Source organism: Odontesthes bonariensis, chromosome 7 (genome assembly GCF_027942865.1).
Source record: "Odontesthes bonariensis isolate fOdoBon6 chromosome 7, fOdoBon6.hap1, whole genome shotgun sequence".
Classification (NCBI taxonomy): domain Eukaryota; kingdom Metazoa; phylum Chordata; class Actinopteri; order Atheriniformes; family Atherinopsidae; genus Odontesthes; species Odontesthes bonariensis.
Window position 1 is genome coordinate 12,839,389 of NC_134512.1, and position 17,703 is coordinate 12,857,091.

Sequence of the window (17,703 nt, forward strand, 5' to 3'; positions counted from 1 at the left end):
GCTTTGCCCATCTCCCTAATCCCTCATCTCCATCACCCTCCCTTTTGTTCGGTATCACACTCCATCATCTTCACACTCACCTTTTACTTTTCTTTTAAAGCTAATAATCTACCCCTTGCCTTCCATCACTGTGTACTCGCATATCTATTTCTCAAATTCTCTGGCACGCAATCTCTTTTTTCTCACTCCGGGCCACTCTTCTATTTTTCTCATTCCATTTAATCCTCCTTCCATTCATTTGGCATTTCCCTGATGGATACATTCAAGGCAAACACAGCCACGGATATTCAAACCTCTTAAACCACATTCACAAGACTGCAGTGCAAAACACTTCTGCATTACATGGTAACTTTATGATTTTGGGGAATGCCTTCAAGGAAAATGCACACCGACAGTACTAGCAGGAGAGAGCTTATCTCATTACAGTAAGAGCTGACTGAGGCTCCCTTTACTCTTGACAGCTGCTGAGAGGGTAATGCTGCCATTTAGTATGTAACACTGGATCAGTTACTATCAGATTAACCAATAAATCAGTGCAAATCAAGGAATTATCAAAAATGGTCCGCACTTGATGATAATTTTGGTGATCCAAATGATATCTAGCAACTTGTGTGACAGAGTCGATGTGAGCTCATAGTACAAGTTTAATTGCTCACCCTCTGCTATCTGCTGTCAAAATCTCATTTTCTATTTCCTAATTTTCTATAAAACTACATGCTAAATGTGTCAAGCTTCGATGAAGGTTGGGATTGTGCAAAAACACAGTCCTTTCTGATCCTTTTGACGAATGGATACAAGGATCTAGTGTATGTTTACTACATTTGCAGATCTAACACTTGCAGTTCTTGCATGTTTGCCCATCTGTATGGAAAAAACAAGTTCTTCTCTCATTATCTTTTGCAGGGATACTGTCACAGAATCAACATGACTCTAAATGGTGAAACCCATTAATAACCAATGTAAGGGAATGTTTATAAAAAGCTGCCTAAAATCCAAGGGTGTTTGCTGAGTACTTACTGCTGTTCATAAAAACTTTAATTTCTCAGTCTCTCAAGAAACTAGGAACAGTAAATAATAATCTGAAAGGTTAAATCTCCTGCTTTTATTGTAAATTACACACCCCTTAAGCTTAATAAGGTCAGAGTAAGCAATAATTCAAATAAGGTATGTGAAGTGTGCCAATTTTCTTGGCATTATGATATTTTTTACACCTTAATCACATCATTACATACTAGTGAGGTATTCACGCCATCTGGTGACACACATTGTTGATTCATGACACCTGCCATTGTTTCCACAGTTGCCAGGTTTGTGAAGCAAACCCAGTAGTTTGTTTTGGACTAGATCGGGTTGCTGGGAGATTTGTCAACACCAGCTCCAGCAGCATGTGGATGAAAAACAGGATGGCTGTGAGTAGGCATTCTGACGGTATGATAACTTTGGGCAAAAATGTCACGGTTTCACGGTATTATGATTACGGCTCTAAAATGTGTATTTTGAATGTCTGTATTTAAAAACAAGAAAGAGAAAAAACTTTTCCCTTAGTTATGAAATAGTGTGCTTCAGTTTACACACTTGGGAATTATCTTATTACTTTCAGGATGCAATAATAATAATATTAATAATAGATCTCGTTTATATAGCGCTTTTCATAATACTCAAAGCCATTTCCAGTGAATGAAACAACAGCAAATTCCCCAAAGTTCCGCCAATCTCCGTCAACGAGTTCTGGGGTTGACATGGTCACTATGTTGTTTCAGTGCAGTGTCATTCAGGTGCCTGTACCCCACTTCTTCGCTGAGTCTGGATTTGAATTGGTCCATCGTGTTTGTCGTTCACCGCGTGTGCCAAGTTACAAATTTTGACTGGTGCACCACTATGCGGCAACCAAAAAACAGATGGGGGGGGTTTGGGGGTCTCGCTTCCTTCAGCCATCTTACAGCCTTCAGAGCTGCCTGCTTGTCACTCACAGCAAGCAGAGGTGTGCGGGGGGAGGGGCACTAGGCTGCCGCTGCACACGGCCTGAGGGACCTCCACTTTCTCTCTGTCGAGACGCCACATAAAAAACAAACAAACGAAAAAAAACGCTCATACCACAGGGATGGTAAAATTTTAGTGGTTTTGAAACCTTGACTAATACCGTGATATACCTTGAAACTGGCCCATGCCTAGCTGTGAGTAAAAAGAACCCAATTAATGTTCTGTGTTTTGAAGGACAAGAATGTAAATAAGGATTTGGATGGGCACACATATTACAACGGTGTAGGGAGACACCGTCTACCTATTATTATTGTTATGTGGTTCATGTGGGCATGCCTTTTCAATCAAACTTTGCACTGTGACATGTACATATCTTGTTATTTGTTATGTGTGTTATGCATGGAATATCTTCAAATGCAACTCATGTAAACACCATATTCGGAAAACTGTCTTAGTTAAAATAAGATGACTTAGATGAATTGTCTGAATACTGTTGTGCATTTACAGCTATTTTCCAGTGGTGGCACAGTCCTGTGTAAGACCGCCTTGCACCCAGACAGCCAATTTGGTAGCATAAATGTGTATAAATTAGTAATTTAGGAAGCCATTACTTTTGATAACATGCTCTGAAACACCAGATGACAAAGGTAATTACTCCATTAAATACCATTTTATTCATACAGCATCAAATCAAAACATAAGTCATTTCAGAAAACCGGATTCAAAACCTTATCTATAGCTCTAGCTATATTTCAGTTCTTCCCATGTTCTTTTTTTTTCACCTGCCATCATGTCCACGAGCTAATGTGTGGGGGGGTGTGGTGAAGGCAATAAACAATACAAAAAAATTGGCAAATAGTTAAACACTTATTACGCATCAACAATGCTGCATAAAATTATTCAAATCTTATTTGTTCACAATGTTGTGCATGTTGTCCCTTTATGTTGAACATCTTGTGCAACAAGCTGCAGTCTTGTCAGACTTCTGAACAGTTCAGAGCAACCATCACGCACCATCACGTACATTTCCAAATCTACCTCAATCTCACTTGCGAGGCCACTTTAAAACTGTTAACAGTGTCTCATATCTACCTCATTCATACTGCACTGACACTTTTAACTTCTAATCTGTCCTGCAAAGGTTATGCATAGTCTGATACTTACGCTATTTTGTGCTCTAATTGCACTGTCATAGCACAGATGCCCTTTGTGTCTTGAAATGTGTTACTAAATGTACACCAGTTGCTCCGGAGAATGCTATTTCAACCCTCTATGTACTTATATATGGCTAGGCTGATGATAAACACTTTTGAATCTTGAATACTTCCTTGCACAATCTCCTCTGGGGGCTCGAGAGCAGTCCCCAGCACAGAACCAGCCTTCCTTATCAGTTTGTTCAGTTAGTTTGAGTCACTGGCTCAGCTGCTCCTGAATATTGAATAACTGAATCAATATTGAAGGGCTGTGATCTTCAGGTCTTCAGGCAGCACTGCATTAAAAACAGATACAGTTCTGCACTGCATCAACTAACAGAGGCTCGAACTGAAACCATGAAAAAAAACCGAAAAGCAGCTCCACGTGGATGCATTTGTAGGTGGTGTTTTGCAACTTCTTTTGTAGGTTATGACTCATGTATGATAAATTTGCTTAAAATACAATCATTTTAAGCTTCTGGTACAACTTCTCATTCGAAAACGCTGACCCCAGCAGACTATGGTTATACAACTGACTGACTCTGCTGCTTCCTGTATGGCTGGGTGCATTAGACATGCTAGGAGAAGAGATAATATGGTCATAAAAATAGCGTAGCTGAAATTAAATTAAGTTCTGGGCACATAACCACTTTTGAAAATTACAGTCCAAATTTATAAAACATTCATCACACCTATCCAGGATAATGAAATCCCATTTCTAGAAGCTTCTCGCTCTGTTTTGATCCTTTTTCTCCATTGTTGGCTCAAACTTATTCAGTTCAAAAGTGCAAGAGCAGCATTAGCTCCTACTATCAAGCCACAATGAGCGGATAGATATGAATGATGACGTAAACGAATGGAAACGTTTCAAGGAGAAACCAAAAACTAGGAGTTTACATTTTCCTTTCAAGTTCCTTCAGTTGAACATTAAACTTATTATGGACTTTGTTTTGAACAATGAAGTATTTTAGTTTGATATATGAGCTGCAAACATCGGGCACTGGGGTGGCCTGAACATCCCTTGGTCTTTATTTTTTTTCTTGTAATATTATCAAAAAGAAAGATGATGACTTTGTGACTTCCAGTGGTTTGCTAAATGCAGACTAGGCAGGCAGATTTGTACAAGTGTAACATGAAAGGTACAGTAAATGACTAAAATATTTAAGCTGCAAAAATTGAGTGGGGCTACATTCCAGCACTAAATACTTCAAAAAGTGATATTAGCTCCTTTCAACTCTCAGCAAAACCCCGTGACCGTGCACTGAGGGGCGAGAAAAGGGCACATCTTTCAAGCCAGCTGTGGAAGAAGAAGAGAAGTGGAGCAGCTAAGGCCAGCCTTAACACACTCTAATGCAAATAGAAGCACAAATCAATGAGCTAATGAGAATATTTTTGTTGTGTTTAGGGTTTCACATCTTATAGCGTCACTTAAGTTTTCTAATGGCCTAGTATCTGATTACAGACAATAATTCAGTGTTTTGGGAACATCACAAAGCATGGGTACATGGACAGTTGATTCGAGCTAGTTATAGCTCAACTTAGCCCTTTAACGAGACCACTGTTCTTGTAATAGTTTACATGCACAGGTTCGGAATCGAGTTAATAACTCAAGTATGCAACGCTGCAGACTGTTTTTAACTTTCTCTGCGGGAGATCATCTAATATATCTGTGTAACCAAATTCCCCGCACAGATGTTATCAATAAGTTGCTTGAATGATGATCATCGGTTTACGCTGCAGTTCTAAAATTTTGGATTTTTTTTTAATGTATATGCTTAACTGTTTTTACAAGAAGATGCAACTTTGGAGCATGTGAGCAGCGCCTAGGCCCATTTGAGTCCTGTTGAGCATCTATACATGCAGAGTAATTTGACTCCAGAACGCATTATCTGGGTGTGTCGGTCTGCCTTTGAGAAGCTCAATTTTGTACAATTTCAGTCGGACAGACAGACGTGTTACCATGAATTTTAAAAGCCAGAATTTGGTCAGACTAACATATAGATTCAGTGCTTACAGACTAAGGTGGCTCAACAAGTGACTGACACTTATGCTGTATCAAAACCCCAACTGCAAAAATGTTGAGACACGGCTGAAAATCAATATTGGATGCTTGTGATCTCAGGCGCCGATGTGCTGTAGGGGCTCAGAAACACTTCCAGAAAACATTGTCTGTGAAAATTGTGCCATCCGCAAATACAGGTTGAAGCTCTAACATGCAGAGAATAACCCATATGTGAAGATGATCCAATAACACAGCTGTCTTCTCTGAGCCATAGCTCATTTAAAATAGACTCCGGAGAGAGAAAGGCTGTTCTGTGGTCAGACATATCAAATTTTAACATTCTTTTTGGAAATCATAGGTATCTTCTGGACTAAAGAGGAGAGGGAACCTCTGGTTTGTTATCAACTATTGATGCTGAAAGGTACACATAGGTTTTAGACCAAGATATGCTACCGTCCAGACAATATCTTTTTCAAGGAATTTTTCAAGGAACAATTCTAAACCGCATACTGACTTAGTACAATATAGCTTCGTGGTAAAAGAGTCAGGGTGCTGGACTGGCCTGTCTTTTATCAACAGAAAACGTTTGGCATATCATAAAATTCTAAATATGACTACGAAGACCCAGGACTGCTTAACAGCTAAAATCCTGGAATAACCTTGACAACCACACAAAAACCTAAATCCCAAGGAAGACCAAAGAATGGTATTTAAATGACCCCTCCCAGACAGCCAGACAACTTATGGATAGACAAGAGACAAACAGAGGCTTCCTCAGCCAAATCATCAAAGATAATTTCTTTTTTCAAAAACTACTCAATAGCAGCAGCTTGAAACTGCACATTCTCTCTATTAATTCTAACATCCACATGGAAAATATACCCCATTCTATTAAAATTCCCCATATTACTTCCCTTTTACATTGCATAAACACACAATAATCTTTCACATATTAGACACATCATTCAGAACTAAACCCTCTCTTGAATTCCCAACTTGTTCCAGAAGTAAATATTTCATTCAGTTAAAGATCAACATTAAAATGATTTTGATAATCTTGTATTAGTTCCAGATTTTCTCAAAATAACCTGTTCTGCACTGGGTAAAGCTTTACAGGCTGTTAACTTATAATAACTGTGTAGTACAGTTAGTTGTCATATTTACTTATTGTAAAAGAATTGCAAAGAAAAAAGGAAAAACAAGTCCTAATCATACTGTCATACTGTTTTGCTATTCTGTTTTAAAATCTGTGATGTTCTGTGTCAATGACCACTGTAGAACCATGTCTTTTGTGTGGTTATATCACACCATTTAAAAAAGTACAGCTCTAGCAACTGCAACAGTGGAGCTATTGTTCAGAGTGAAATTCCTCGCCTAGTTTGTGGGTGCTGGTAGTCACTTGACCAGCATCACCATGGCGACTGAGGGAGGATAATTTCGGAGGGGAAAGGCTGTTAATTTACAGGAGCCTAAAGAGGGACGGCTAACTGGTCCAGATTCAAGGACATGGATGAATCATACAGGCTCTGGTCCCCAGACTTACGCTCCTGTTGCCACAGCCAATGGAAACGAAACCCTTAAACAACAGCAGCTCTAAAAACACTGACACTTGGCCTTGGTGATTGGGAGGGTGAGGGGAGTGACGACAAAAGATAAAACAAAAGCGAACATAATTTAGTTAAAGCAAAAAAAACACACCCTTTCATAAAACTGAGTGCCCACATCAGTTGGATCCATGCCAATAATCTCCATTTTCATTTCCATACAAGAACACACACTCCCACTACACAGCATGTAGAAATCAATTGAATCTACAATTCAAATAAAAGAAACTGGAAGCGGCAGCTCAACACTACTGGCAGCATCTTGCCAACAGATGGACTTTCATAAGCTCCTTAGTGCTGCTTTGTGAGCACGCCTTAGGCCATCTAAAGCAAAAAACTGAAACTTTTCCAAAGTTCAAATCCATGGGTGTTGACATGTGTAACAACCCCCTTATTTGTGCCTGTCAACTGTGTGTTGGCTCTGATAAACTGGCGCTATTACATTCCACTCCCACACCTCAGTCTCCTGCCATTATATTCCGCTACACCATTTCACGCTCCCTCCCACACCTTTCTCTCTTTGCCAGCTCTCTGAGCGCTGCTGACAAGGGCACGGACAGATCAACATCTCAGAGTATTTACGACAAAACCTGCACATGGATTAATTTGTCATTCTAATCAGCAGCACCTATATTATTTGTCTGGCAGTAATCAACTGGGGAGAATGTGGCTGTGTGAGCAGCTAACAGCAAGCCATAACAATACCAGCAGTGAATACGGGCTGAGGCATTTTAATCACTCTGACACCCTTTCTTCTTTATACATTAGACTGACACAATATATTAATGTCTAGTTTACTAATGGAGAGGAAGGAATTACTGCTAGGTGTCAGCACACAGTCACTGTATATTCAGCCCTTTCTGAATTACTGGTGTTTATTGACCCTGTAAATGGCAACACTGTGAAGGCAGGTTGTTGGCTCCAAAGTACTTATGCAAAACAGCAGATGCAGAGTTGGGGAATATATTGAGGAGCTGCAAATCATTGCATTATGCCTGAGGAGGATATAACAAATAGAAAACTCCAGATTACTCTGCGGAAAGGAGGGATTTGATGTCTCAGAGTGCATGCTTACTATACGAACCAGATGTTAAAAGTGCCCACTGCACCGTCGGTGAGGATAAAAAGGCTTTTCCGATATGGTGGCCAAAAGGAAGCTTACTAGCATGTAGTGTTTCGGATGCAAATGCGTGGTTACATACGTCAAATTCCTCCGACGAGCCCTGCGAAAACCTCTGCATCATCTCCCTGAGAGGCTCATCAAAATGTACAACAGAAACTGACAGGTTCAATTATACTTAGTCATGTTCTCATTACCAAGCCATTTTTCAGATCTTGGACCATGTTTAGTTGGTGAGTCAATTTTCGCAAAATCCATCGGGGTCAAGGGTGATGTTAGCTGCCAATGTTGTGATAATATACTCATTTCAGACTAATGATACATGGCAGCTTGGTGCCCAATATCTCACTCTGACTATTTTGAGGGCCTGCAGGCTAGTAATTACACTGATGGCTATGGTGGTATATTACTGTGAGTCCTTGTTTCACACTGCTCTCTATGAAAAATCTGCCCTTGCACTCCCTCCACTTCAGAATGTTTTTCTACACTCCAGTGAAATGTTACTCATACGAATGTCCTGTAATTCTTCTGTGCACTTCTGAATGCTCTAAAAAAACCCTGTCAAAATGTCCCAAACCAAGAAATACTGTGCCACAATGTTACACTGAATAGTCAATTCGTTACTGCCTCCTTGTGCATGTGCTCATTTTACTTTGCAGCATTCTCTCGATGACTACTGGTTAACCTGGCTCAGCATGACCCATGCCAACCAGGATCATCCATAGCAGTAGAGTACATAATGGTCATGGTCCTTTGTGTAAAGATAGTTTAGTCTGTGTCCAAATGGCTACCCGGTTTATGGCTTAATCTTATTTATATATATCATACGCAGAAACAAACAACAACAAAAAATACGTTGTGATTATTATGTTTTCAAGCCCACAAATGAGACACATTTGATGGACTCAGGTACTTCATCTATAGCTAAACTGGACATATCAACTTTAAACTCACAGAGGTTGTGCAAAAACAATGGCAGAGCACAGACAACTATCCACAGCTTGGTTTACAAAGCAGTGCAATTTTAAATGTAAAGTCACAGGTAAATGACGTTATTCAGCAAATAATGCAAATCCCTTCCAAAATGTGTTCTGCATGTAAACATTTCTGAAGCATTTGCAGAATCAATGTTCCCCTTTTTCTCAAAGAATGAGCCCCATTAATATTGAGAGGCTTTTCGAGTGATTCTGAATTACAGCCTACGCTGTTCAAGGGTTTATTTGACTTGTAGCTGTGCAATAATTTCACAGGCATTAAAATAAATGGAGTCTAGAGGAGATGTAGAAGTGAGAATATAAATCTTTTTCATGATGTGGAAATGTGTGGTCCATCACGAAACTTTTTGAAAGTTTCACAACCACAATTTTACGACCTCAAGTTTTGATGTACAGAAACTTAAAAACAAAACAACTCTTTGATGCTCTTGACTGTACAAAGGATCCCTTATCTTCAAAACGCACAAAGCCAGCTGAGACTTTTTGAAATCATCCGCTGGCCTTCTGTTCTTCTTTTCACATCATTCACTACATTTTTTTGCTTAGGAATAAGGATCAAGACGAAGCCTCCCAAAACACGGCAAGTTTTGTCTGGAGATAAAAGCATTCTTTCAATGCAAGTAAATAATAAAAAAATCATTATCAGATACACTCAGATTTCTTGAATGTCTGATTGTGTTTGAACGCTAACACCCACTCATGCACATGCTTATTTGGATATGGAGAAGTGACTCTTACTCTCAGTCAGGGCCCCCACTATATGAGGGAATCCTGTGAGCCCGATGGTGGTATTTCGACAACCATTAGTTGCAAGAGTAAACATGCACCCCCTACAGCGCACTCTATCCCTACTTGTAAGAAGTCTGGATGAACGAGAAGGGCAAAGAGAAGCTCAGCTTTGCAAAACTAGCTTTCATGTCATTCCCGTTTCCAGAGCTACACCGTTCGGCCTCAGGGCTCGGCTTGAGATGGATGCAGTGCTCATCCTCTCCAGCTTATCAGTATCCCTCACTAACTTCTATCCAAATCCCTGCCTTTCTCTGCCAAATAACCTGTCTCTCTTTGCTTACCTCCATTTCCCTGCCCATTGCTATTCATTGCTTTCCTCGACTCCATCTCAGGTTCACTATGAGATTTTTTATGTAGCCCTCTTTCCATTTCCTTATCTCAGATATCCATTACAGTTACCCCATCCAACTTCTTCTAACTTTGGAGCGATTCCACCAATGTATTTATTGTTACATTGTGCTGTCTGCGACTTTGCCACTTCACTCAGATTTCAAAAATCCCTTACCCATCCAATAAAACAATAAAGACTGACGGCAGCTCTTTACCACACTTTTGGTGTCTAAACTTTCCTACATTGTTAATATCACTGCAAATCAGAAATGAAGGAATACACTTGGGCATTAAAAAAAAATCCTAAAGGATGCCGCTGCTTCAGTGGATGTCAGTGTCTTGCACCATTATATATAAATACCACGATGATTTGTCAATGGGCTGACTGCGAGCCGTGCTCTCACTCGACACTGCAAACAGAGTAAGCAAATGTGGATATCCCGAAGCAAGTGATTACTAATAAGAAGGAGGACAAGTTAAACAGAGAGAGAGAGACAGAGGAAAAAATTAGTAAGATGTTATGCTCAGGCGGCTTAGAGCGGATATTGTATGTCTTATCTGTCACCTGCAGGTCTGTGCTTATTATAGACAGTGGCAGAGTCAGAGCAGTAGGTGAGGCAAGAGTGTGTGTGAGTGCAGACAGCAGTGATGGCTTCACTTCTTTCGTAGCGTGTTGTGTTGATTGAAATAAATGAATGATGAAACAAAGTCAGCTCCTCGATGTGTCCAAACGGCCACAAGAAGACAGAACACTTTCTCTTCATGCATTCAAGTTTTCAACGGCAAAAAATAAATAAATACAGGATAATATTTAGGCCATTTGCACACCATCCATACAACTACTAAATATGTGCTGATTATGAACCTTCAGGAATATTACAGACAGCGCGTCTAAACACTCTCAGGTTAGAAGCATGCGCACAATTCTGTGCAAGCCTAACTGCAAACGACAAAGCTGTATAATTGAGAATTCATGCATTTTTCTGCTTAGAAACACATGAAACCTGAGACTTTCTTAACCTGGAGAAATGTTAAGGTTAGAAGTATTCTGTAAAATCTCTCACTATTTACAGACCTTTCAATTAAAACCATTATTTTCATTTTATTTTTTACTGGTTTCATTCTGGTGAGGATCCCCATCAATTTCTTTGGCATTTATAGTTCACATTTTCTATGTCAACCTTGATTTTTCTAAAAAATTATAATCAACAGAAGCAATCTTGTTCAAATTCATCCAGGGTTAAGTTTTCTGTCAGCAGTTTGATCGCATCGGGGCTCTGAATAGTATCCAGTATTTGCTGAAAGAATTTGCTCTCTGAGATACAATTCCTTGGGTGGCACAGTTAAAGATTTTAAGCTGCATTATGGACTTGCGAACAAGGAAATGGAGTGCAGCGGACACAGATATCGATCAACATCTCTGCATCACAATAAAGTTCTATTCAGCATTTTGTGTCTTTGCATTGAGCTGTGGAGCCTGACAGGGATGAGCTAGTAATTAAGAATCCTTTTCGCTTCCTTACTCTCTCTCACACAAACACAGAAGAAATAAGCCTTTACAAATGAGATGAATAAATCATAAACAAAAAGTTTGACTAATTATAGCATATTCAATGTTGGTTTGAGAGGTAATATAAAACTGAATTCAACAGAATAAACCCCCTACAAGCAGGATATGATCTATATTTACTCAGTTTGTCAGAGCAATGCTTCACTGTTGAGCAAAAACGTAACAAAGTCATTTTCCTTTAAGAGTAGAGGCCATTTAAAAACTTTCACCAAGATTTAGCACATTCATATTTTGATAATTGGTGTGTAATTGCTGCCGAGCTCCTACCCTGTTTATCAGACTTGTTTAGCCTCTTTGCATTTAAATCAGGTCTCTCTGTCAGAAATTCAATATTATTATATTATATTCGATAATCTGAATATCTTGTGGTCAATGGATGCTAAACGGCTAATAAAATATCTTAATAGTTTGCATGTAGCCTTTATTTTCTTAAGAGCTTTTTTTTTGGTTGCAGCACAAATCAGAGTGACAGAGATACAGACATTCTTTTTGAGTGGCAGAATATTACAACTCCGTTATCATCATTTGATCTAATTAAATCAGAGCATCTAAAAGCTTCCAACAGCTTTGGAATATGCTGCTAAGTCCACTTCCAGTATTTCTTTTTTTTTTTCAAAACTTCCTCTTTTAACCTTGAGAGCAAACTTATCTTTGACAGATGTCTCTGCAACTATTTGTGACAGGTTGAATCAGAGTCTGTTTAGACTCCTGCAGTGGTTTTACTTTCTTCTTATAAGTCTCAAAATGAAGTTTAGCAGCTACAGTCGTGGCACTGTGTGATTGAAATGCATGTAAAACTGGTAAAAATACGACTGTAGTAAATCTTTATATTTATTTAGAATATAGGTTTTTTCATATAATTAGTTTCAGATCATATATGTTTTCTACTGAAAAACTGGAGCAGCTGTATGGTTTTCAAGCAATATACCTTTATTCTCCTTTATTCAGGAGAGCGTGAATATAAAGCATCAATGTGATCCTGCCATCTGGGGTTTGTGATGATGAACAGCTGATTTTAATTTGCACTTATTTGTGTTAAGTGTCTGTGCCACACACTATGTCTTAATTTAGCTATACCAAACTTTTACAGTAGTGTATGGCAGATAGTGTCCTGCTAAATTCTTTATGCATCAGGTACACTTTACATCTCAACTGCAGGGTATCTGTAATAGTTTCATATACTTCATACACGCATAGCAACTTACAGCTTTTTGCAAATGATAAATTTACTGCCTTCTTTCAGTTTTCTGCTTCAGCAGTTAAGCTCTCACAAATAATTCACCTTTCACAATTCCAGTGCCTGTTAACGTTTCCTTTAGTTTGAAGTTTGGTAAAATGTGTCAGATGCCACCCAACCGGTGTTAAAATTCTGAAAAATGTCGGTTAATGATCAATAAGGCTGTCTTCTTTGTCAGTAATTTATTTGCAGACTCAGGCCGAGCGGGTGTCCGATTGTCCGTACCAGGGTAGATGTTCCATCTCAAGCTCTAAAAAGGAGGCCTGCGTTTTCTTTCTCGTGCTTACATGACCATTTAATACATTTGGCTTAAAGACTTACCTGCTGTGGTCAGGCAGAGCTCCTCATCGCTGTTGTCTAGACAGTTGTCCTCACCATTGCACAAGAAGCTGCGGTCTACACAGTGTCCGTTTCGACACTTGAAGCGAGCCTCAGAGCACATCAGGGGGTTGCCTGCAACGTTTAATTGTTAAATTATTGTATTGTTTAATTTAAACATTAAAAACTGTGTGACCTAGTTAAGCATTCAAGTGGTGAAGTCTAATAAAAACTGAAATTCAAAAACAAAAGCAAATCAAACCCTGCAGAGCCCCGCTGCTCTTTTTTAGCTTATTTTCCAGTTTCTGTCTATGTTCTAGCTTCTGCAAAACGAGGCACAATTATCTTGTGAGAGGATCCAGACAGCCACACAGTCGTGACGCAGAATGTGCTGCTGGCATGGAGCAAAGCGCCATTTAAATGGCTAGATTAGATTTGTGAGCATGGGCCTGCAGGCAAAGAGAACTGGTTCTGACAATGGCGTGTGATTGGCCTGATTCACTTTCCTCTCTGAGAAAGCAGCAAAGAGGTGATGTGTGCACGAAACTACGTGCATCAGTTACAAAGCCGTTTGAACAAGTTAATATGACTGGAACTTTTTATAAAAGTGGTAGAATTTACAGCATGTGTCCTTTAAAGCCCAGTTGCTACAAGCATTATATGTTCTAAAGTAGAATAAAAGATTCCATAAGTAGAAGAGACTAACACTTGACAGCTGACTTCAATCCTTTCAAGCGAAAGACATAAATGAACCATAGAATGCCGAAAATATGAGAAGAAATGCCGAAAATTTAAAAAATAACAGACCTGCTGCATCCACAGTTCATAACCAAGTCTTGACAAGGAAATAGTTACAAGATAGTGATGTATGTGCTGCGTCTCAGGCACAAAACTGTCTAACTTCCACAAACGGAAGTTTGGATGTCAGTTCATTTTTGTTTACAGCATTTTCTATTTACTTGTGACAGTGAAATCCCGTGAAAAAGGGGGCAGGAAGGATGGGGAGGAAGAAATGCAGAAGATGTGTAGAGGGGCTCCGATTGCCTCTCTATCAAATTGTTTTCTCTCTGGGTGTGTGCTGGTGGCACCGAATTCTAAATTTGTTTTTATTTTCCAAATTCAATGAAGCTGGTCAGTACAGGAAAAAATAATCTGCTCATAAATGACAGATTTGATTTCAAATACAGACAAAGCGCTGACTAACACTGACCATCAGATCAGTAAAACGATCGAATAAAAAAGGAGCAGAGAGCTCAAGATGGGGAGAGGTTCAGCACTCTGACAGACTGTGTGTGTAAACAGTCTAATTTAACAATTCAATTCAGTAAAATTGTAAAGAAATATGGGGTCTCGGCACCTACAATATAATGGCCATAATCCTCAGGCTCTAGTGTTAAAATCCTTCCAACACCTCTAAATATCACTGTTATTGAGCAGAGTTCACTGGCTTATTCAAGTAACTTGCACAATTGAGCCAATGTTTTTGCTAAACACTACATAAGGGTATTATTATGCTTCCATCAACATCATGTCTTTTCCCAGGGAGAGCCTATATTTAAACAGCTCTTGTTTATAATAAAAGAGTTTAGATGCGGAAGTGGCCTGTCAGTCATGATCTGTCGTTCACCAAAACCATTAAAATGTTGAGCAGCCGAAATCCTTTTGTATTCATGAATGGGGAAACATTGTGCTTTCAAAACAGCAGTTGGTCTCGTCAGTTTCCAAACACTTGCAGAAAGATGTAAAAGGAAGAAGTGATGAATATTTTACTGCCCAAACTCTTCTTAACTCTGTAAAATTTCAACTCTTTCTGAGTTTAATGTCAGCAACAACTATATTTTCCTCTTTAAACATCTCACATGCTTTTTTTTGTTCTGTGCTCCACTGCATATAGAGATTAAATGACCAAACACTGCATTGTGTTTTATTTGCATCCTACACTGCTCCCCAACCTATTTGAAACAGGACTGCACTAGAGTTTCTCTGATGCAAAATGAGTAATAAGGCACTAATGTGTAAAATTGCTGCACCACCAGGAAACTAACATTTGCAGCGCTCCTCCTTCCAAACTGTTATGACAGGGGGTCGGTACATCACTACTTCTTGTGAGCATGGCCCCTCATAAAAAGTGCTTTTGAATGTGGGTGCTGTGTGAGACTCACTGCAGTTCTCCTCGTCACTCCCGTCAGGACAGTCGCTGAAGCCGTTACAGCGAAATCTTCCGACGATGCAGTGGATTCCGTTAGCGCAGGCGAAGAATGTAGGGGCACACTTTGACTTGACCTTAGCTGGAGGGGGACATGGGGGGTTGGAAAGAAGAACAATGGATTAGTCTGTGGGTGGTTGGGAAAGGGAACAGCATTTTTTACATAAAAGCACTACATAAAATCTTTTTTTTTTTATTATCCTAGTAGCCTTGGCTGTGGTGCACGAAGGCAGGGAGAGAACCCACTAATAGCACAAACTGGGTCTTCTTTCTGGTTAAAATGTTACCGACGGCATAGATAATGGAGTATATGAACAACACAGCCGTTATAATGGCTCTGTAACAATGCAGCTGTCCTACTGTTAATCAGTATTCAGCTCATTTTGTTTTAGAAGACTTATCTTCAATTTGTAATAAGTGTGACAAGGAAAGGGTAAGATTCTGAGTGTGAAGTACCAATAGGGGAAAACAAGTTAATGACAAAGACAAAGAGAGCAAATTGTGTGGGAGAGTGCTTGTATGGATTCCGTCATCGATCAGTCCAAGCTGGCCATGGGTCTTATCTCCAAGGACAGGCCTGAGACTGAGTGACGAGCCTGGAGAACATCAATGCCTGCCGTACACAGCTTTGTGCTAACCCAATAGCTTTTAGCTCCACTTGAACTTCCCTGCCAGCAGGAGAAAAACAAGATAATAGGTAGCTGCAAGCAAATATATCAAAAATGAGGGGCCTTTGCTGTGATGCCGAAATGTTATAGCCTGAATGTAACAGGTAAATACCTAAAAAAGACAGTTCATTAGAGACACCGCTGTTGCTTTTACAAAGTTTCATCTCTCTGGTCTGTGCTAAACTGCTTATGAATTATTCCCTTTCAGTAATGCACTGTAACACAAAAGTATAACCTTATAAATCTGACTTTTCACGAGCACTAAGTGGAGACAGGGGAATTAAAGCTATAAATGACAGCTAAGACACTGATATGATAAAACAGTTAAACATGACAATGGGAAGAGAATGTCATCTAACCTGAACACTATGAGATAACAAAAGAAAGGAATATCGCACACATGAGGGAGGGGAAAAGTGACTGGGCACCCTAAAAAAAAAAAGATCTCAAAGCGAGCCACAAAATATTTCTCCCCCTCCTCTCTGTGCTGAATACAAAAGGGTGGAATTGTCCTGCTCATAGTTTGGCATTGGGCCATCTCAAATGCCAGGGGTGCACATTTTTCCCTCGACAATATATCGTGGCAGGCTGATTTATGAGCTCTTTCAAGCTGCGGCAATTATGTGTAGCAAGTGGGGAAGGCACGGCATAGCAACCACATTGGTTTAGAGTGGCCATCTCTGAGATGAAACGTAATTCAATGAAAGCGGAAGGAAGCCTAGATAGCTTGAATAGTAAAATTCATCCAGCCACAAAGAGAGGAAGCCTCATCTTCTAGTCTCTGTTTATTTAATATTTTATTGTTATAAGTATTTAATATTAGGAGAATTTTTCTCCCTTTCCTGTATCACTCAATGTTTGTGCTTCAAATTAGCTCAAAAGTCACATGAAGGGCATATTCATGAGGGGAAAACTGTGTGGGAGAGACAGAGCTGCTCGGAAGGACAGAGTTAATGCGCTTAGCTGCATTTTGGGGATGGCCCTTCATCGCCCGAGATGAGCAATTTTTAGGGCAGCAAGACGGGAAAATTAATAAGACGGAGCGAACTTAGGGTGGAAGAGATGGTAAACAGGCAAACTTATTAATTTTACGTTGATAATCCTATAAAGGTTTCTTGAATCAGCTGTCCATACAAATACAGCAGTTGATCTCGGTACTGCTGATGTATTTGAGCTCCTCCGCCTTCCTCTTTGACCAACAGTCATCCATTTTGTCCTATCCTCATGACTTCAGTCATCACTGTGTCTCTCTGCTTTACTCCTGTACCAGATTTTCTCTTTCTCCACTCAGCCTTTGTAAAAGTTGTTTACGAAAAGCAGGCAGGGTGTTTGGACGGCTTCCAAACTAAGTTCCAGAGTTCAGCTGAGCAGCACAAATGAAAACGAATGAGGTTAGCAATTGAGCTGATTCCTTGAGGTAAGACTATCACTAGCAGAAAAAAAACATGGCGGGTTAACGTTGAAACACATGGCTGGAGGGCACATAAACAAGAGGCCCAGATAAACAAACACTGCTTTACTGTCTCCTACAGCACAGCCCTTCCAAGCATTTTTTTTAACCACTTTTAAAATGCAAATGCCAAGTTAAGCTCACCATAGCATTCTTAGAATTATTTCCCCCACAGCTTCAGCCGTAATGACAGCTTAGAAAGGAGGATGGTATGGTTTGCTCTTCCCCAGTAAGCAACTCT

At 39.7% G+C, this 17,703-nt stretch overlaps 1 protein-coding gene across 2 annotated transcripts in view; it reads right to left on the minus strand.

Moving 5' to 3' along the window:
- The window catches only part of ldlrad3 (low density lipoprotein receptor class A domain containing 3), a 92,821-nt gene that overhangs the window by 28,033 nt on the left and 47,085 nt on the right, over positions 1-17,703 (minus strand). For both annotated transcript variants that reach the window (XM_075470931.1, XM_075470930.1), the window contains 2 exons: positions 15,301-15,426; positions 13,142-13,273 (listed from right to left, as the gene is read on the minus strand). In XM_075470931.1, coding sequence (XP_075327046.1) covers positions 13,142-13,273; positions 15,301-15,426 — 258 coding nt within the window. The remainder of the gene's footprint in view (positions 1-13,141; positions 13,274-15,300; positions 15,427-17,703) is intronic.